Source organism: Caenorhabditis remanei, chromosome II, assembly GCF_010183535.1.
Source record: "Caenorhabditis remanei strain PX506 chromosome II, whole genome shotgun sequence".
NCBI classification, from domain to species: Eukaryota; Metazoa; Nematoda; class Chromadorea; order Rhabditida; family Rhabditidae; genus Caenorhabditis; species Caenorhabditis remanei.
The window spans coordinates 2,245,461-2,265,793 of record NC_071329.1 but is presented as its reverse complement, the minus strand read 5'-3'; the positions used below and the strand labels follow the sequence as shown (position 1 = coordinate 2,265,793).

The following is a 20,333-nucleotide window of genomic DNA, read 5'->3' as shown; positions in this document are numbered from 1 at the left end:
CGCATCAGTTCAATTAGTACTTCAAAATTATCGTCATCGTTCTTATCGCTGCGTGTAGTCTGCCGCAGTCACTTTTCACACAAAATCACACGAAATTTTGTGCCCGTTTGACATAAGTCATTTGTGTAGTCTTTGTAGTCTTGGCTCTCGTCTCATTAAATATCACATTTATTGGGTTTTTATGAGCAAAATATGTATGTATCAATTTTTCCAAAATAAATTGTAGATCAAATCAACGCCAACGTCTCCTGCCGTCGGAATTGTCGATACAGGGCCTCGGTCTCCTCGTTGTGAATATCTCGGGCCTTTGCCTCCATTATTGGGCTCACAGACCGTTTGGAGAGCGTTGGTGATGATGGGACGGGCGGTTTACGGTGACGGACAGGGCTGTTCGGTTTCTCCTGGAATAGTTGTTGATTTATGGTTATAATATTCAAATTCTCCATAAAATTTCTGAAGTTTTGAGCCCCATATTGACTAGGTTTGATGGAATTCGGATTTTGGTCTACACCGACCGCGACGCGACCGCAACGGATGTCACATCAATGGCTTCTAACAAGATTAACAATAACATATTTGGATTCTATGTAAAATTCCCAAAATTTTGAGCCCCATATTGCCTATATTTAGAAAAGTTCAAGTTTTGATCTACTGACCGCGACGCGACCGCAACGCACCATGAAAAACAGGCTTTCTTGGAGCTGTGCGAGCTGACATTGAAATTTACTATTCTACATTCCGAAGATGAAACACATTTGCCGGAGTTTTTCATTCTTTCAAAATTCGGCGCGCTGCGGTCGCGTCGCGGTCATGTTGGTCAAAACTAGAATTCATCCAAATATAGGCAATATAGAGCTCAAAATTTTGGAAATTTCACGGAGAATTTTAAAATCATAGTGAAAACCTACGATTTCTAAAAAATAGCGAGAAAATCCAAAATTCCAAAAAAAAATTTTTTTTTGAAAACATCCAAATTCTGTTCCATTGCTTCCCATACCCCAAAAAAACTCACATCATGCATCGGCGGAGTACTCGGAGGCGTCGATGAGCCCACGGAGCCGTCACTACTGTCATCATCGTTTTTCTTCTTGTTCTTATCAGGATTATATGCAGAATTCGACGAGGACAGCATGAATTGATTATTTCTTTCGAAAACCCAAAATGTTTCCATCACTCCTTTTCCCTGAAACAAATCGAGTTGGCATGCATGTGCGCTCCACTGAGAAAATTTTGAAAAATTGAAAAATTGGGTGTTTCATGGATTTTTTTCGACTTTTTCAAGAGTTATCAATAGAGCGCGTTTGCTGTCAAACTCACTTTTATAATAACATCACCTCTCGACGCTGTATTGTATTGATTCGGGTAGTGTTTCATGAGAAGTGTGTAGGAGGCGGCGCTTAGATGGATGTGGGACGCTGAAAACGGGAAAAATCGAAGGATTTCCAGTCAAATCGAGTTCTACGCAAAATTTCCAAAGTTTTGAGCCCCATATTGCCTAGGTTTGGCGGAGTTTGATTTTTGATCTACACGACCGCGACGCGACCGCACCGCAGTTGAAAATAATATTTGTCATTTTGTTGTTTTAATGGATTCATAAGACAGATGACACTGTAGGATAGATAGTGACGCTCCAATTTGACAACTGGCCCACGCGTTGCGGCTGCGTCGCGGTCTTTCTTATAGATCTTGTAGGTCAAAAATCAATTTCCACCACACCTAGTCAATATGGGGCTCAAAATTTTGGAAATTTTACGTAGAATTCGAATATCATAACCATTTCTTCTAAAATCACTCACGCTTCCCATTACTCTCCATTCGAGACGCCGTATTTACAGTATCCCCAAAAAGACAGTAACGTGGCATGCTTAGACCAACAACTCCAGCGACACACGGTCCAGAATTGACGCCAACTCTCAATTCCACTCTCTCACGTGGCAAATGAGGGATTTTGAATGCTTTACAGTAGGCCATAAAGTCCAGAGAGAGCTCCACGATTTGTCTGAAATTTTCGGTAAGTCTCGTGGATCTCGGTCTTGATTTCTCACTTTATATGTGCATTCCCATTTCTCGACGGGAGTCCCGAGACACACAAATATCCGTCACCAATCGATTCTACTTTATACACACCGTGCTCCTCGATGATCGCGTCAAAGTTACTGTACAAGTCGTTGAGGAGATTGACCACCTGGTAGATCACAAAAAATCAGTAACAGTTTTTGATCTACAATACCTGAAAAGGTGAACACTTGGCGGCGAGTTGGGTGAATTTGACGACGTCCGAGAAGAATACGGTAACCGAGTCGAATCCCTCTGGTTCGACGGTTTGGCCCTGTTTGAGACGTTCGGCGACTTGTCTGAAATGAGTCTCGTGGGAGTCCCGGTCTCGTTAGGTCTCGTTAAGTCTCACTTTGGCAACATCCTCCCCAACAAGACATCGGCTTTCTTCTTCTCTGCCGTTAACTCTTTCGTCCGATCCTCCACTTCCACCTCCAAATTCGTTGTGTAATCCTCGAGAATATTGAAGACGTGATCCATCAGATTCCCCTTTTTCGGCATCATATTCTTCAAAAGATTACAGATGACGTCGGCCGACGGGCGGTCCATCGGCTCTTCACTCCAACAGTCACGGATTAGGATTAACTGGAAAAACGGAGACGTTTTAGAACCTGAACTTTGAAACCACATACCAAATTATGATTGATCTCCACACCGTCCATGTCCAAATCGGGGCGTGGCGGGTTTGGGCCGCCCTTCTTGATACGGTACACGATTTCTGAAATATTGGGGAAATTAGGGTCTAGGGTCTAGGGTCTAGGGTCTAGGGTCTAGGGTCTAGGGTCTAGGGTCTAGGGTCTAGGGTCTAGGGTCTAGGCTCTAGGGTCTAGGGTCTAGGGTCTAGGGTCTAGGGTCTAGGGTCTAGGGTCTAGGGTCTAGGGTCTAGGGTCTAGGCTCTAGGGTCTAGGGTCTAGGGTCTAGGGTCTAGGGTCTAGGGTCTAGGGTCTAGGGTCTAGGGTCTAGGGTCTAGGGTCTAGGGTCTAGGGTCTAGGGTCTAGGGTCTAGGGTCTAGGGTCTAGGGTCTAGGGTCTAGGGTCTAGGGTCTAGGGTCTAGGGTCTAGGGTCTAGGGTCTAGGGTCTAGGGTCTAGGGTAGGGTTAGGTCTAGGGTCTAGGTCTAGGGTCTAGGGTCTAGGGTTTTTAAGGCTTAAGGCTTTAGACTTCAGGCTTTAGTCTCTTGGCTCTCCAACCTACCATCTACCGTATCCTTCCTCTCCGACATATTCCACGCCTCTTTTCTCGTCAAAACCTCCGACGCAATCACAGCCAACGAGTAGATATCCGCAGATTTCTCAATTTGATGTGGCAACAACGTCCCCCGTATCACTTCCGGTGCCATCCACAACTGCCTCCTCTTCATCGGCTTCTTCTCCTCCGCCAGATTCCCGAGACCGTAATCCGTGAGTTTCGCTTGCCACGACTCGTTGATAAGTACAGTACCACTGCGAAGATTCGCGTGAACGTGAAGGAAACTGTTATGGAGGTATTTGAGCCCTTCGGCCATGTCACGGATCACGCAAAACATGAAGAATGGGTCGATCGAGAAGTTTCCCTGACCGATTATGTCCTGGAAATGCGGGGAATGAGAGTCTCGTCAAGACTTGGAGGCAAGACCCGACGAGACTCCAGTTAAAATCGATTTTTGTCGATAAAAATTGATTCGTCTCTCCAATTTCTCACCTGTAAACTACCACGCATGCACATTTTCCACACCGACAAATACTCCGCCCCATCAATCGACAATCCAATGAATTTATTCACATTCTCATGCTCCAATTTCCTCAATTTCACAAAAGTATCGTAATCCGCACGGAACAAATTCGATGCGGGATGGGCGGTGCTTAGCACGGGGTCCTTATCCAAATAAAATATGGAATAGTTGGAAAAAGTGTTGTCAAATGTCATTTTCGAGGTGTCTGTGATGTTGGACGGTGCCGATTGGAGGGATCTTTTTGACATTTGAGATTTCTCTCGTTTCGGTGGCTTCTGAAGTTTCACTAGGGGGATTTGCCATTCCGCGTCGATACGGTCACGTTCCAGCTTCCTTTGTCTACAGTAACCATAAAAATTTGTATAAAAATCGATAAATCCACCCTACCGTAACACATAAAAGAAGCAAGTGATCAAAAACAAGAGAGCCAATGCCAAGACTCCGCCCACCGAAAAAACGAGTGCTCCGTATTGATCTACAAACGATTGGGGACACTCTGTGCCGGTGAATCCACAAGTTGGGACGGAAAGTGGGCGGAGTCCGTTATACCAGAACCAGAGGGACGCTTCATTTGTGTATGCCAACGAGACACTCTGAAAAATCAATCGATAATCGATAAAGTGGGCGTGGTCACTCCCCACCGCTCCTCCGTCGACAGAGTAGGTCAAATTCATGTAGGACGCCTGGTCGTACTTCTCGTTTAGCGCATAGAGCATCAGTTTTGGCACCCGAGTGTTATTGGCGTTGATTGACACTTCTCCAGTGAGTCCTGAAACGTCTCGGTGGGTCTCGGTCTCGGGACAGTCTCGAGAGTCATGTCTCGAGGCACAAGTCTCGAAACAACTGAGCAACGAGACCTAACGAGACTCAACTCAAGACCTGACGAGAATCGGGTCTCGAGACAAAACGAGAATCGGATTTTGGGTCTCGTGGAGTCTTAAGTCTCTTGCAGTCTCCTTGAGTCTAGTTGAGTCTCGAAGGTCTCGAAAGTCTCGAAAGTCTCGAAAGTCTCGAAAGTCTCGAGAGTCTCGTCTCGTGTCTCGTCCAGCCTTACCTTGAAATGTGACCTGCATAGCGTCATTTATAACGCTCCCAACATTCAAATTAGCCGGATTCTGATTATAAACGTTGGTGATAGCCAATCCGTACAAATAGAAGACGTCGTGAAGGCTTCTGGCGAACGCGGACGGGGGCTGGAAGACGATAAAATCGAGATTTATCGATAAAATTTGGATTTTCACCAATAAAAATGATGAAATTTATCGATGAAATTGATTTCTGGCGATAAAACTGTTTTTGTCGATAAAAATTGGTTTTTTATCGATAAAAATGAAAAATTGTCGATAAAATGATTTTTGCCGATAAAAAAAGTTTGTCGATAAAATTGAGTTTTTTATCGATAAAAAATGGAAATTTATCGATAAAAATGGAAATTTATCGATAAAATGAGTTTGGTCGATAAAAACTGATTTTTACCTACATAAAGTTGTTATTGACGATAAAATTGGATATTTATCGATAAAAATTTATTTTTTGTTGGTAAAAATTGGGTTTTTATCGATAAAATTGGAAATTTATCGATAAAATGAGTTTTGTCGATAAAAATGGAAATTTATCGATAAAAATTGAAATTTGTCGATAAAATGAGCTTTGTCGATAAAAATTGAGCTTTTATCGATAAAAATCTAAATTTATCGATAAAATGAGTTTTGTCGATACAAATGGTTTTGTCAAACAAAATTGATTTCTTATCGATAAAATTTGATTCCTACCGATGTGGAAGCATTCAGACACTGTGGTGTTGCACACGAGACCGGCGGATTCACCACTTGAGCTCCACACTGTGACGTGAACGTATTCAGATAATTCACGTCAGGCACATCGGTCGACAGATCCATCTGGAAGAGAGAAATTTTATCGATAAAAAATTTTTGTCGGCAAAAAAAATTTTTTTTTGAATTTTTTTTTCATTGTGTGCGTGTCTCCTACCGTAGCCGGTAGATCCATCTGAAAACATGTGCAACTTTATTAGAGGGGTTCACTTGAAGAGAGATACGGTAGTCTGTCTGTGACTACCGTAACCCAGTACTCACAACCAGCATCCGTGTCGACGCCACTTTAAGTCTCTCGTTCCAACCGTCATCCGGATTGACTTCCCATACAGGTGACATGCCAGAGGATACTGTAATTGTTGTAGATCACAAAAACATTATTGTAGATCACAAAACACAAAAAGGACAGGTACAAACCACTAGACACGACAGATATCCAACTTACAGCAGCCTAACTCACATTTCGTCAGGCCTGCGCTTTGTTTACCTGAAAAATGGTTTGCGTCTCGGTCAGGTCTCGGTCAGGTCTCGTCTAAGTCTCGTTTGAGTCTCGTTTGAGTCTCGTTGAGTCTCGTTTGAGTCTCGTTTGAGTCTCGTTGAGTCTCGTTTGAGTCCCGTTGAGTCCCGTTGAGTCTCGTTCGGGTCTCGTTTGAGTCTCGTTTGAGTCTCGTTTGAGTCTCGTTTGAGTCTCGTTTGAGTCTCGTCGAGTCTCGTTTCAAAACTCACCAAACCCGATACTCCTCAGACCTAACAAAATGTGCACATACTCCTCGTTCGCCATATTCTGCTCGGTGATCATTCGCAGATATTTTCGACGAGGAGTCGCCGTTTGGACGACCAGGATTATGACTGGAAATCAAAATCATGAAAAGTAGATGTCAAATTCGAGTTCTACGTAAAATTTCCAAAGTTTTGAACCCGATATTGCCTATATTTTAAATTTTCTCGATTTTTTGAAAGAAATCGTTGGTTTTCTCTATGATATTTGAATTCTCCGTGCAATTTCCAAAATTTTGAGCCCCATATTGCCTATATTCGGATGAATTCTGATTTTGACCTACACGACCGCGACGCGACCGCAGCGCGCCGAATTTTGAAAGAATGAAAAACTCCGGCAAATGTGTTTCATCTTTTGGATGTAGGATAGTAAATTTGAATTTCAGCTCGCACAACTCCAAGAAAGCTTGTTTTTCATGGTGCGCTGCGGTCGCGTCGCGGTCGTGTAGGTCAAAACTAGAATTTTTCTAAATATAGGCAATATGGGGCTCAAAACTTCGGAAATTTTATGACGACAACGAAAATCGTGCTGACTCACTCCGACACCGGCTCTTAATCCGATTGAGCACCGAAATGTACTGAGCGTCGTTGGCATCTCCACTGGGGAGCGCTTGTTTAACCACCACATTGACTCCATATGTTTCGTACTCGTTTATCGCCGTCTCCACATCATTTATAATCGATAACGGGTAGTCTTGGGCACTGGTTTCATATAGAAGGGCGACACGATCCCAATCCATCATTTCGAGCAGTTTGACTAGAGAGAAACCGAGTCTGGAAAGGTGAGGGACGGATTAGAACCGATACTTTTGAAAAACATTGATATCATATATCGCTATCATCGATATCGTCGATATCATACATCGATCATATATCGACGACAGAGTTGCGCGGAATTCCGACTTCCGACTTCCGGGCTGTTTTTCACTTCCGACTTCCGGCTTCCGACTTCCGGCTTCCGACTTCCGTTTTGAAAATTTTACTTCCGACTTCCGACTTCCGTTTTCGGATGTTTACTTCCGACTTCCGTCATTCCATAATTGTGGGATTTCGGAAAAGTATATTTCGCAGAAATAGAAGGAAAAATGGTCTAAAAAGACAGAAAATGAGCTTTTCTTCAGCCAAAAACTAGTTTTTCACTGATTTTCGCGAATTTTATGAACTTTTTCTAGGAGTTTTTGAATCTTTGCGAAAAAATCTACTTCCGACTTCCGACTTCCGACTTCCGGGCGTTTTTTCACTTCCGACTTCCGGCTTCCGACTTCCGTTTTCAAAATTTTGCTTCCGGATTACAAATTTTACTTCCGACTTCCGACTTCCGTTTTAGAAAAAATCACTTCCGCGCAACTCTGATCGACGATATCGATATCATACATCAAAATCATCGATACCTTATATCAATATCATCACTATCATATATCAATATTATCGATACCGTCAACTTACGACAACGAATTAGCCATGATATTCGTCAGATACGGATATCGATCGGCGTCAGTAAATTTCGAATCCGTCACGAGACCCCATGCCAGCAGAGGTGTCTTATAAAACGTCGCCATCGTCGCCATCACTTCCATAGCTACAAAATTATTGATTGCTTTTTTCTGTGATCTACCAAATAGCTTACGATCCTGACACGGCGCCCCAATAACCACGTCTAACTTTTTGTTTCTCATGAATTCCATCCCAACAGCGGCGCCCAACGACCGATCGCATTCTGTGTAGTTTACGGTGAGTCTGGAATCATGTAGATCATAACAATTCTTGAGACGTAGATCACAAGGAAGCCCTATGTGTTAAAAACCCACTCGAAATCGAAAGCCGAAATAAATCCGTCGTCTCGTAGCTTTTGAATCGCGAGATTTATCGCACCACCTGACATCGGCCATCCTATGCTATCAAGCTCTGTTGTTTGTACAGCTGCCACGCCCACGCGGATCTGAAAACAAAAATTTTGAGGAATTTGGCTAGAAATGACCTAAAAATTTGAAAAAATTTAAAATTTTTTTTTGAAAATTTTACGGCAAACTTTGAGAGCCCGTCACGACTTTCCTACTTATTTCAGTTATTTCAATTTTATACTCATTGTGTAGATCAAACCTAGATCTCCATTTTTGTAGTTGGCAACTTTTTTGTACGGGCGGTCCCTGGGGAGATGCGGTGTGTTGAAGTTGCTAAATGCGTTTGAAAGGGATACCCAACTTCGGAACGCTCTCCCCAGGGACCGCCCGTACAAAAAAGTTGCCAACTACAAAAATGGAGATCTAGGTTTGATCTACACAATGAGTATAAAATTGGTGCGATAGAATCGAAAAGAAAACTGTGACGAGGTGTCAAAGTTGGTTGAAAATACCGATTTCACCCAAAAGTCGAGCGTCTAGTCTGAATTTGGACAAAGTGCGATAAAGCGAATTTGCAAACAAAAAATTCTATTAGGGGAGTACTGTAGTCAAAGAAGTACGCAAACACGAATTTCAAGGCGGTGCGGTCGCGTAGCGGCGTGCGCTCCTTCTTCACCCAAAATCAATACCCTAAACAGTGCGTGTGCGGTCGCGTCGCGGTCTTCGACGATTTTATCGATTTTTTCTCAACTAACCGTCCTCCGATTCGCCGCTGGTACCGGTGTCGTCGTAGTAGTACTCTGGGTGATTTGTCCATCGGTGAAAGACGGTGAAAAACTTCCAAAAACCAGCAAAAATAACAGGAATTCCATTTTTTTAAAAGGAAAATATACAATTTGAAAAGTGAAATGTGGAAATTTAAGAAATGCCTTGCTTCCTTGCGGGGGATTAGTGAAAGGTTTCTTATTGAAATCAGAGAAAATTTCGAATAAAAATATGAAGAAAAAAAATTTAATTTCGAAAAAATTTGTTGGCTTCCTTCCCCCATGTCATAGGGTCCCCTGTGGTCATAGGGTCTAGGTGACTAATCTTTAGACTCCGCCTACTTTTCAAAACTTTTAGAAGGGCATCTCTCGGGATTAGGGAGAAGGTATGACTGATCTTTTAAGGAATCTTTTGATCTACATGAAACGAAAATATTTGTGATCTCAATGGGGCGAGTTATAGAAGGGACATTTCAGAACCCAACTGCCACGTTTCAAAATTGTTACGAATAAGAACCGTACTTTACAAAACCGATAGTTTTGGAAAACTTGGGGAACAGAGTTGCGCGGAATTCCGACTTTCGGGCTGTTTTTCACTTCCGACTTCTGTTTTCAAAATTTTACTTCCGACTTCCGTTATTCCATAATTGTGGGATTTCGGAAAAGTACATCTCGCAAAAATAGAAGGAAAAATGGTCTTTCGCGAATTTTATGAACTTTTCTCTTGGAGTTTTTGAATCTTTGCGAAAAAATCTACTTCCGACTTCCGAGTTCCGACTTCCGGGCGTTTTTTCACTTTCGACTTCCGGCTTCCGACTTCCGTTTTCAAAATTTTGCTTCCGACTTCCGGATTACAAATTTTACTTCCGACTTTTCCGGGTTCAGACGTTTTCAAAACCACCCTCCATTTCAATACTGTCCAGAGAACCGCCCACTGCCTAACAATGTAAGGTAACAAAAGAATTTACAATAATCAATAGTTTATTATTAAAACCAATTTAAGGGCAGAACAATCAGTACAAACTGAACAATTTGGAGCTGTCGTTCTCTTCAGGCAATTATTATGTTTGGGTGGATGTATCGAATTAGTGTTTCCAGTTTTCGAATGAAGTTCTTGAACTGCCGGTTGAACGATTAATCCAGTGGTTGAAGTTTACTTGTTGTTCCATCAGGTAGTACCACAAACTCCGAGTTTTTACTGTTCGCGTCAATCATTTTCTTCCATCCCGGCCACTAAGCTTCGAAATAAGCGGGTCGCTTATCAAGTATTTGATTCAGCCGATGAAAATCCATTGTGGTTGTGCCGGAGTGCAGTCTTGTTATCGACGGCGTCAAGATAGCAGCTGACTTGGTGAGTTCCGAATCATCCACATCTGGAAACACCCAATCCGCCAAGTCAACCCTGTAGTTGGTCCCGTCGCCGATCGCCAAAATTAGTGCTGCATATTCAGGATCGGTAATTGCTCGTTGGTTTTCGGTTAACTCGAACGTCTCTATATCCTTCCAGAGATTGGAATTTCTTATAGCTATAGCGTGTTTTGATTTTGCATCCAAACACTCAGACACCTGGAATAACACAATTAATCGAATACTCAAATGACAAATACTATAGAACTTACCTTCAAACATTGGGATCCATAAGAAAAGGGGACGGGCAAGAGGGAGATTTTAGTATTCAAAAAGAATCAGAGGGAAAAGAGGGAGACCAGCCATACAGTAGGCAGTCTGGGAGGTAGAATGAGATTGGAGATCGTATAGGGCTTACGTCAAGTGGAAACATATCTGCGTCCTTTGCGTATTGCATCCTGGGAAGAGCGCGCACCACTTTTGATGACAATGAGTCTTGGCTCCTGGGAAAACTCTAGGCCTATTACCCTAAAAGTGGTGCGCGCTCTTCCCAGGAGCCAATACGCAGAGTACGCAGATATGTTACCACTTGACGTAAGGCATAGACCAATTCCCATCTCATTCTGCCTTACCAACTCCCTACTGTCTTATTGCTCTCTTATTTTCTATTCCGTCTACCAATATGGCCCCACGACCATTCCCCCACTCTATTCTCTCTTCTTCGGCTACCCTTATCCCAGCCACCCGTCCCCACCCTATCCAGAAGACCCCTGTCGAGACTTCTGTTGAGAAAGTCGCCAAGTATTCGAAGATTCTGAAACACTCCAACTGTAGACATGCTGTTAGTCATGCTCTTCTCCGACTCGCCCAACTGAACTGCCCTATTAGAGTGTTCGAGACATGTAAAACGGAAAAGAGACTGAAGAGATTCGAAGGAAATGTTGAGTGCCTGTATCAGGTCAATATTCTCAAACGGAAATTCGAGGAGCTCCGTCGTAAAGAAGAATCCGAGAAGTTTGGAAAGAAAGCAGCTAAGTTGGAGTTGAAGGAGGAGGAGTACGACCCGGAGTTCTCAGGATCCAACGGACTGAAGACTACAATAATGGAGATGTATGCAGAGTACAAACCAACACCGATTATTCGAAAATTCAACCGATAAATGATCTCAGGATTCATTTTGTTTGCTTATGTCTTTTTTATTATTTCTGTCATTCGATTGTTATTCTCATTCCCTCAATCAATAAATCTTAATAATAATAATACCTTGTACTGTTTCTAGCATTTCTTTAATGGCAAAAACAATCAGCAAACTTGGAATGATCCATTTTGAATCAAAATTTCATGGGAAAACTCTATGTCAATGACCCTAAAAGTGGTGCGCTCTCTTCCCGGAAGGGTAGACGCGGTGCGCCACTGGCTCAAAATTAACGGTAAGTGAGACTGGGTAGAGGCTGTAAAAATAGTATGGTTGGTGACCTACTTTTTTGAATACTAACGATGAGAACAATACGGAGGACAATCAAGATTATGGATGAGAAGGTCAAGCACCATATCTTTCTTATGTAGTAATGAGAAGAAGGCTCTGGGAAGAAATGTCTTGTATGAAAATACAGGTTGTCAATTGTCTTTCACAGCGTTAGTGTTTGTGAGAGTTAAGGAACATTATGAAACTGTATAAACCGGAAAATTGTATAAAGTGTGGAAATATGAGAAAGTTAAGTTTACAAAGTAAGAACTATTTGGGGTAAAAGTGGTGAAAATTTCAAATGAAAACCAGTAATTCACAAGTCCTCCGTTCTCTGGTCTTGCGCATGTAATAAATAAGCGGCTATTTTTGGGACATGTGCGTGTGCCCATCCCGACTTCCAACTGCGCCCCACCGCAAACAAGAGAGTATCGGCAAGAGACGCAGAGTTTTTTGCTCGCGCATACAATTATTATTAATACATTATTTCTGTGCAAGAGAAGTTCGCACCGCACTCACGCGGCGGGCACGGACACCCCGATTTCATCGGTGCGTTCAATTTCTGAACACTGCCGCAAGAGTGCAGCGCGAGCTTCTCTTGCACAGGAAAAAAATGAATTCATAATATTCTCACCGTTTTTGACCTATTCCCGCTATTTTCCATAATAATTTGCCAAAAAACCTTAAAATAGCGAAAATAGACTTTTGGTTAAGTTCAGTTGTTTCATAATCAAAAATTATGATAAATTGGGTAAAAGTTGAAGCCAAATTTTTCTGAGCACTTGAAAAAGATTGTTTCAAGTTTGGAGTAGTTATGAGCAAAACCATTATCATCGTTTCAAAAAACGTACTTTGCTTGACCAAGAGTTACAGTACCGGAAAAACGGTATAAACTTTGGCTGTTTTCAGTGGAAAATGACCAACTTTGACAGTGCGCCATAGTAATTCTGAAAATCCCACCATGAAAATTTTTAATGAATCATATAGATCAAAGGTAGAGCTCCATTTTTGTAGTTGACAACTTTTTTATACGGTCACACCCTAGAGAGTTATGGTCATTTTAAGGGGACAGCTCAAAAATCACTCTATTTTGCACTGAAATGGGTCGATTTCAGGAAGAAATTGCGTTGTCGATATGTAACTTTCTAGGGAGTGTCCGTACAAAAAAGTTATAAACTACAAAAATAAAGTTCTACCCTTGATCTGTATGATCCATTAAAAGTTTTCTTGGTGTGACATTCAAATGACACCGAAATACACTCTCAAAGTTGGTCATTTTCCACTGAAAACAGCCAAAGTTGATACCTTTTGTTCCAGTACTTTATGTAGTTTTTGAAAATCTTGTGCTTTAAAAAGCTGCTCTTGTTTTTATTTCAAATTTATAGACGAATTGAAGAGCGACTAATGTGAAACCATGCACTGCACCCTATCACTCCAAAATCTACTTTTAAGGCGTCAGCGCGACCGGAAACGCGTCAGAAGTATACTGTGCGCATAACGCGATAAAAATGTTTTGAAAATGTTTTCAGTGGAAAAAACCAATTTTTCGGAGATTGAAAATAAGTCTAGGGGAAATTTCGGAATTTTATTGCTATAAAACACCTAAACTTTACAGAATTCGGTAGAAAACGGCTGATTTAGTAATTTTTGTATACGGTATGGAAGCGTTTTTGCTATGCGCCTTTAAGCCTACAGTAAGAACTTGCACTGCTAAAGCGTCAGCAATGCCTTGGGTCATTTGGGTGCGTAAGGACCTGTGCCATGAAATATTAATAATTTATTGAATAAAATAAAGATTTTGAGTAACAACTATTGTTTTTCTCATTTACACACGTGGGATAGGAACATTTGCAATATGAAAACTGACGACATTTCGAACATAGTTTTCCACCAGTAGCTCGCACGTCCATACAGTATTGATCCGGCGTTTCGAAATAAGCGGGTCGTTTATCAAGTGTTTGATTCAGCCGATGAAAATCCATTGTACGATTCATGAGATTTTGACGTTTTATAATCTAAAATAAAACATTAAGTCTATATCAAAAAAATCATACCAACTCACCATTAGTCATGCCCATCTTGTAGCATTTTTGCAGTCGGCATGCTAGACAGGTTTTTGTGTTAATTACACAATTTGACTCTTTTGCGCACAATAAATTTTCTTTCGGTACGTCAACCACTGAAATGGAAACAATTTGAACTACTACATGCAAAAAATACTAGCCTTTCACACATGTGTACTCCATAATGGATATCCCACCGCAGATTTTGCACGACGGGTCTTCAGTATATTAGCAAGCAACCGAGTAGGATGATAAATTTTAAGAAAGTAGCTCAATGTTTGAAAGTAAAATTTTCAAGTTTTGCTACCAAATCCTCGAAAACAACAAGAATTCTTACCTGATTAGACTCCAGAAAAGTAGAAATTGTGTTTTTGGTATTTTCAATGGTCGACTCGAATCGCTCTCTTATTTCGGCGTTTGAGCCTTGATCGGGCTGGGTAGAGCTCATGTTGGAGAATATGTTCTGAAACGAAATTGCGTATGTATATGTTTCTGGAATTATTTCGTAGTGTTTTGGGTGAATTGACATTGAGAAAGGAATGGAGGAAACAATACCATAAAGTGCACTTTGTTGGAGGTCGAAGGCAACATTGAAGTTTTTTGGGTAAGCAGAACTGCTTTGACAATCTGTAATAAAACAAGATTTGTGGGGCAAAAATGATTTTATAACTTACCATTCGATGGGAGTAAAGATTTGCTACCCTCTTAACATCCGCCAATTCACCGGCACTCATCCGGTCAACTTTCAATAAGAATACTCTTCGTGTCATAACATCGAATAGTATGATCATTGGTACCATTCCGGAGCTCCTTATACGAGCCTTCAGTATCCATATAGACCGGTCAAGGTTGTTATCGTAAGACTCCAAACTCTAGCAGGACTGGCGGAAGGACATCTTAATCCATTAGAATATCAGTAGCAGACAGGAAAGAGGAGTAAGGGGAATTATGATTCAATAAGAATCAGGGGGAATCGGGGGGACCAGCCATACAGTAGGCAGTCGGGAAAGCAGAATGAGATGGGATATTGACTCTGGCTTACGTCAAGTGGAGACACTCCTGCGTACTCTGCGTATTGGCTCCTGGAAAGAGCGCGCACCACTTTTTAGGGTCATAGGCACTGCATCTTGGCTTCTGGGAAAACTCTAGTCCTATGACCACAAAAGTGGTGCGCGCTCTTCCCAGGAGCCAATACGCAGAGTACGCAGATGTGTTTCCATTTGACGTAAGCGATAGACGATCTCCCATCTCATTCTGCGCTCCAGACTGCCTACTGTATGGCTGGTCTCCCTCTTTTCCCTCTGATTCTTTTTGAATACTAATAGCTTCCCCTTGTTTTTGCACTTTTCTTATGGATCAAGTATTAATGGTGCCGAACGTCATTTTGATGAAGATTCATCGTCGACTACGTGAAATCAGTGTCCTCCCTCAACCATTTAGAGGATATAACATTATGATGCTTGGAGATCTGCTTCAGTTTCCGCCAGTCAAAGATCCACATGTTTTCACCAGTAAGTTGTGGTATTTGCTAATTTTCATTATTTATTTAACTTTATTTTATTTTAGAAATAAACAGATCAACAGAATATTTGGAACGGTCAACAGAAATGTCAATCTTTGGGAAACATTGAAACATCCGATGGAGAGCTGGTGAAGATGAAAAGCCGATATCGAACTTATGAAGACTCGGTGGATTCCGACCGCCTAATGGAATAGAGCAGACAATAAATGACATCGATGTGCTCTCAATTGCTTCTCGAGCTATGGATTTGTTTTCAATGACGGATGAAGTTAACGAAATGAATATGGAAGTGCTGAAATTGATTGTTAGATTGATTCTTCAAAAAAAACGAGCCATCTTGTGAAGAGCTCAAGTCCAGTGAACCCAAAAAGTCGTTGCGACTTGTACAGATAGTGAGTTTTTTCGATGAAAACATAAATTTCATCTCAAATTTTCAGATGTGAGAACGATCAAGAGATCAAATGCGACTTAGCTGTCACCAAAGAACACTGGATCAATTTCCAGTTCCAGAACAAGTTCGATACTCGTCGGAATGCGCAATTCACGACTATCAAAATAATTGAAGCTCTCAATAAGAACATTGCATTTCCAATGACTTCTGAGAAAAATCCCATTTGTAATTGTTTTGTTCCGTTTCTTTACATTGAAATAAATTATTTTTAAATCAACCAAATACTTTTAAATTAAAAAAAGTGCAAAAAATTGAACAAAAAAGCTAAAGAAATCAATTAAATAGAAACAAACGCGGTGCGGTCGCGTCGCGTGCGCTTCTCAATAGAGCGCACTTGCAAGCCTAATGTCCTAAATTCTCTAAAACAATGTAAAATTCATGCCAACAATTTGAAAGGAAAAAAATCGATAATTAAATCGGTCTCCTCCACGAAAAAGAAATTGAAGATGTGATGTACAAATACAAAGGGGAATGGTAAATTATAGAATTTGATCTATTTATGGGAAAGTTTCAGATGGAATCTCGCTTCGGCAACATCCTTTTCCAATTGAGCAAACTTTCGTTTGAGACGAGCATTTCGCTTCTCTTCAGCCTCTAATTGATCCAAAAGCTCCTGCCGTTTTGCCTTCTTTTTCACACGGTAACGGGCAGAAGCCACTTTACTCTGCTCTTTACGGAAGGCCTTCTTGACTTCTGAAAAATTGAATTCAGTTGAATCTCACTCGATGATCCTTACCCCAGTCATTGTTCTTGAGATTATCATTGACTGGACTTGCTTCATGAATACCCTCATCATGTCTGAAATAGATAGATTGTCCGCGAGGAATAACTCTCGTGGCACATCTCTCATAGGCACAATCCACTTCAGCACACCAGAATTGAGGGCTGAGATCATGTCCGAGATCTGAAACATAAAGAAGTCAAGATTGAAGTTGTGAAGATGGGGAGCAGAGATGTTGGGAAGTGAAACTTTTCTTATCCGGAAGTCGGAAGTTAGAAGTGATTTTTCTTATCAGGAAGTCGGAAGTAAAATTTCTTATCCGGAAGTCGGAAGTGAAAAAATGCCCGGAAGTCGGAAGTCGGAATTCCCAACAACACTGATGGGGAGTCGGAGAGAACCGTCACACCAATAGCAAGCGGATTAATGGAAAGTGGCGGAGAATTCTAGTTGTAGACAAGATTGTGCTTCGATAGAATACATAGTTGGTGACTCAGTGGTGCAGTAGTTAAGGAACCGGTTTATTTCATAGTTGTCAAGGCCCGGGCCGGGCCGGTAGAAAATTTTCAAGGCCCGGCTTCAAAAAATGACCCTTTTTTTTCCAATTTTTTTTTCGAAATTTTTTCAATTTTTCATCGGAAATGTGACCATTTTTGACTATTTTTCAGAATTTCTTCTAATTCTGACTGATAGTCGAAAATTTGACTTTTTCGCGAAAAAATTCAAAAAATTTGAAAATTTGACTTTCGCGCCAATTTGCCCGGGCCTTCGGGCCGGGCCTTGACAACTATGGTTCATTTTGTATAAAATTAATTTCTGTCTGCAAGGGTCGCGTGACTTCATTTTTCGAGAAGACATCTGAAATATATTACCTTGATAGGTTGGTGACATATTGTTGCAGTAGGAAGTGTCAATGGGAACATCCGATGGACAGGAAAGAGTTTGAAAGCGTTCGGTATGATGAGCTGATGGGTAATGATGCTGATGGTAGTGAGCATTTTCTTGATAACTGGAAACCGATGGAATTGGAGTTATAATGGTGTGCCCAAAGTTGCTACAACGACAAATCTGCGGCGTCCAAAGTTGATTTGTAGGTTTGTAGGTTTTGCAGGTTTCGCAGTTGAAAAATTAAGGATGAGCAATAACGCATAACTGAAAACCTGCAAATCTATAAATCAACTTTGGACACCGCAGATTTGTCGTTTTTGCTGTTTTGTAGCAACTTTGGACGCACCATAAAAGGGATTGAGAAAAGACATATTTTTAAAAATATACTTCTTTCTGAGATAAAAAGCACGTAATCTGTTATATACTGTAAAAACAACTCTAAAAATTAGAGGAAATTATAGGTTTCCTCAAAGGCAACATCTTTTCCAATATGGAAACGTAACCGTTTCCGGGCAGTTTTTTTTTAGCTTTCTCTTGCCGGTGGCGGTGAGGTTGTGTTAAGGCAACCAGATGTTGCGAGTATTTTTTATTTCCCCGGTTTTTAGAACATTCGTATTTTTTTCCCGTCGAAATCCGTGTCTCCGCGCTCATCGTTCATCTTCCGTCGCCCGCCCGTAATCCAAGGGTACATCGAAAAAGGATACAGAGTGTACAGTGAATCTTAGGGTTCATCGAGAAACTATGATAATGGGGACATCCATGAGGTTACATCAAGTCAGAATTTCCATAAAATTTCAGAAGTTTAGAGTTTTCATCAATTTTTCAGAAAAGCTTCTAAAGGAAAACTGACTGTTTTTTTTTCAGAGATGATAATCCGTCTGTAAAGCGTTTTTTCAAAATTTGATGAAAACACTGAGCCTTTTCAAATTTTATGAAAATTCTGACTTGATGTACCCCATGATCATAGGTACTCTATGTACCCAAAGATTCAATGTACCTATGACCGCGATGTACCCTTGGATTACGGGCGGGCGACGGAAGATGGACGATGAGAAAAGATACGGACGTTCTAAAAACCCGGGAAATAGAAAATACTCGCAACATCTGGTTGCCTTAATACACTCTCAACGCCAACGGTCAAGCGAAAGCTAAAAAACTGCCCGGAAACGGTTACGTTTCCATATTGGAAAAAATTTTCCCTTTGAGGAAACCTACGTCTCAAAAATAAGTATATTTTGAAAAAGATGCGTTTTCACAAAAACTCAAAAGTTTATTTAAAAAGAAACAAACCCATAATTCCATAGATTTTCAACAATTGGAGCCCACATTTTCGAATTCTGAAAAAAACGGATTCAAAGTCCTGTGACGTCTTCAGAATATTTCGGCTTACCTCCAACTCGTTGACATAGGCAATTCTCTGGGATTCCTTCATCATTCGACACCCTTCTTGAAGTTTCTCCGTGAAAATTCGGATCCGTTTTTCGAGTTCTTCAAATGCTGATTCCAGGGGAAGATACGGTATTTCTTGTGGATTCACACCATTATTTGAGATCATCGGGAATAGATGCGGCGGCCGGTCACTGAAAGACAAATTTAACATTTTTAATAGGAAATTGTGTGAAGATTTTGACCCGAAAATTATGGTAGATTTACGAGACTTTATGTCTAGATTTACGACTAAGAGTACTGTACTTTATAGACCAGAAATTCAAACCTGATGCCTTGTAAACTTGCACTTGAAAAATAATCATGTATATCAACACAAAAAGCTTCGTAAAACCACACAGAGTTTGGAGAACCAAAAATCGTCGTAAATCTACACCTGAGCACCCCGTAAATTCACATAGAACCCCTCGTAAATCAACATCTAAAATATTGCGAATTTACATTAGGAGAATCCTCGTGAATCTACACATGATGTTTAGTAAAAACCACACAATACCGTAAATCTACACCTCGTAACCCGATACCTCGTAAATTTACACTTAAGAACTTTGTAAATCAAGAAGTTCTATTCACTATAGAAAGTTCTGTTCACTATAAGCGCTTTTCTATAGTGAACGAAAAAAAAGGATTTATCCTTAAGTGTAAATTTACGAGGTGTCGGTTTACGTGTTGTAGATTTACGGTTATTGTGTGGTTTTTATTAAAAATCATTTGTAGATTCACGAGGATTCTCCTAATGTAAATTCGCTATATTTTAGATGTTGATTTACGAGGGGTTCTATGTGAATTTACGGGATGTTCATATGCAGATTTACGACGATTTTTAGTTCTCCAAACTCTGTGTGGATTTACTTTTTGTGTAGATTTACGAGTTCATTTTTCAAATGTAAGTTTACAAGGGCTTTGTGTAGATTTACGAGGAAAACGACCAAAGATGATAACCGTTTGAGCGGTACTGTAAAATTTGATTATTTTCGATTTTTTACCTCTCCTGCTCAACGGGTTCCAATTTGACAACTTCCTTCTCCATCGATGGCATCTCATCTTTCACTATCTCCACCTTCATCTCTTTCCCACGTGGTTGGTCGCTATAAATGGGACGGTTTAGAACCGCTTGTTTTAAAATCATCCTGTTTCGAAACTCACCACAAATCTTCCGGCGTCATACTCTTTCGTTTCGATGCTCCTCGATAGAAGGGACCATCGCTGAAAATAATTTCCATACTTGCAAACCGGGCGGACGCGGGCCGGCGCGTAACTCGCGTCAAATTCAATATTATGAGCTCAAAAATATACCAAAATGTAGATCTCGGCGAGTTCTATGTCCGTGACCCACTACGGGCCGGATGGCTATTCGTTAATGTATCGAGGGCTGGGCTAGAAAGGCTTTTTTGGCCATTTTCGCGTTTTTGGCACTTTTTCCCGGCCCGCGACATACTAACTAATAACCATCCG

The 20,333-nt window shown here is 41.1% G+C and overlaps 3 protein-coding genes across 3 annotated transcripts; 1 reads left to right on the top strand and 2 right to left on the bottom strand.

Annotated features, from left to right (window-relative positions):
* Positions 1 to 227: 227 nt before the first annotated feature.
* On the bottom strand, positions 228 to 9,086 carry GCK72_004039 (uncharacterized protein; the record flags this gene model as incomplete). Its single annotated transcript, XM_053724419.1, has 22 exons — positions 228 to 401; positions 1,013 to 1,219; positions 1,318 to 1,415; positions 1,797 to 1,999; positions 2,046 to 2,185; positions 2,231 to 2,354; positions 2,408 to 2,640; positions 2,688 to 2,773; positions 3,248 to 3,620; positions 3,734 to 4,103; positions 4,152 to 4,357; positions 4,406 to 4,533; positions 4,819 to 4,957; positions 5,537 to 5,662; positions 5,858 to 5,946; positions 6,042 to 6,083; positions 6,323 to 6,445; positions 6,912 to 7,147; positions 7,820 to 7,952; positions 8,001 to 8,110; positions 8,182 to 8,312; positions 8,970 to 9,086. 22 exons carry the CDS (start codon positions 9,084 to 9,086, stop codon positions 228 to 230), a joined length of 3,588 nt encoding a protein of 1,195 aa, XP_053588613.1.
* A 1,921-nt stretch (positions 9,087 to 11,007) lies between these two features.
* GCK72_004038 (uncharacterized protein) lies at positions 11,008 to 11,484 on the top strand (the record flags this gene model as incomplete). Its single annotated transcript, XM_003098390.2, has 1 exon — positions 11,008 to 11,484. The coding sequence occupies one exon, from the start codon at positions 11,008 to 11,010 to the stop codon at positions 11,482 to 11,484; it is 477 nt and encodes a 158-aa protein (XP_003098438.2).
* Positions 11,485 to 16,319: 4,835 nt separating this feature from the next.
* On the bottom strand, positions 16,320 to 20,101 carry GCK72_004037 (uncharacterized protein; the record flags this gene model as incomplete). The annotated part of the gene is made up of 7 exons (XM_053724418.1): positions 16,320 to 16,519; positions 16,563 to 16,730; positions 17,417 to 17,553; positions 18,723 to 18,769; positions 18,823 to 19,012; positions 19,865 to 19,966; positions 20,025 to 20,101. 7 exons carry the CDS (start codon positions 20,099 to 20,101, stop codon positions 16,320 to 16,322), a joined length of 921 nt encoding a protein of 306 aa, XP_053588612.1.
* Positions 20,102 to 20,333: the final 232 nt, after the last annotated feature.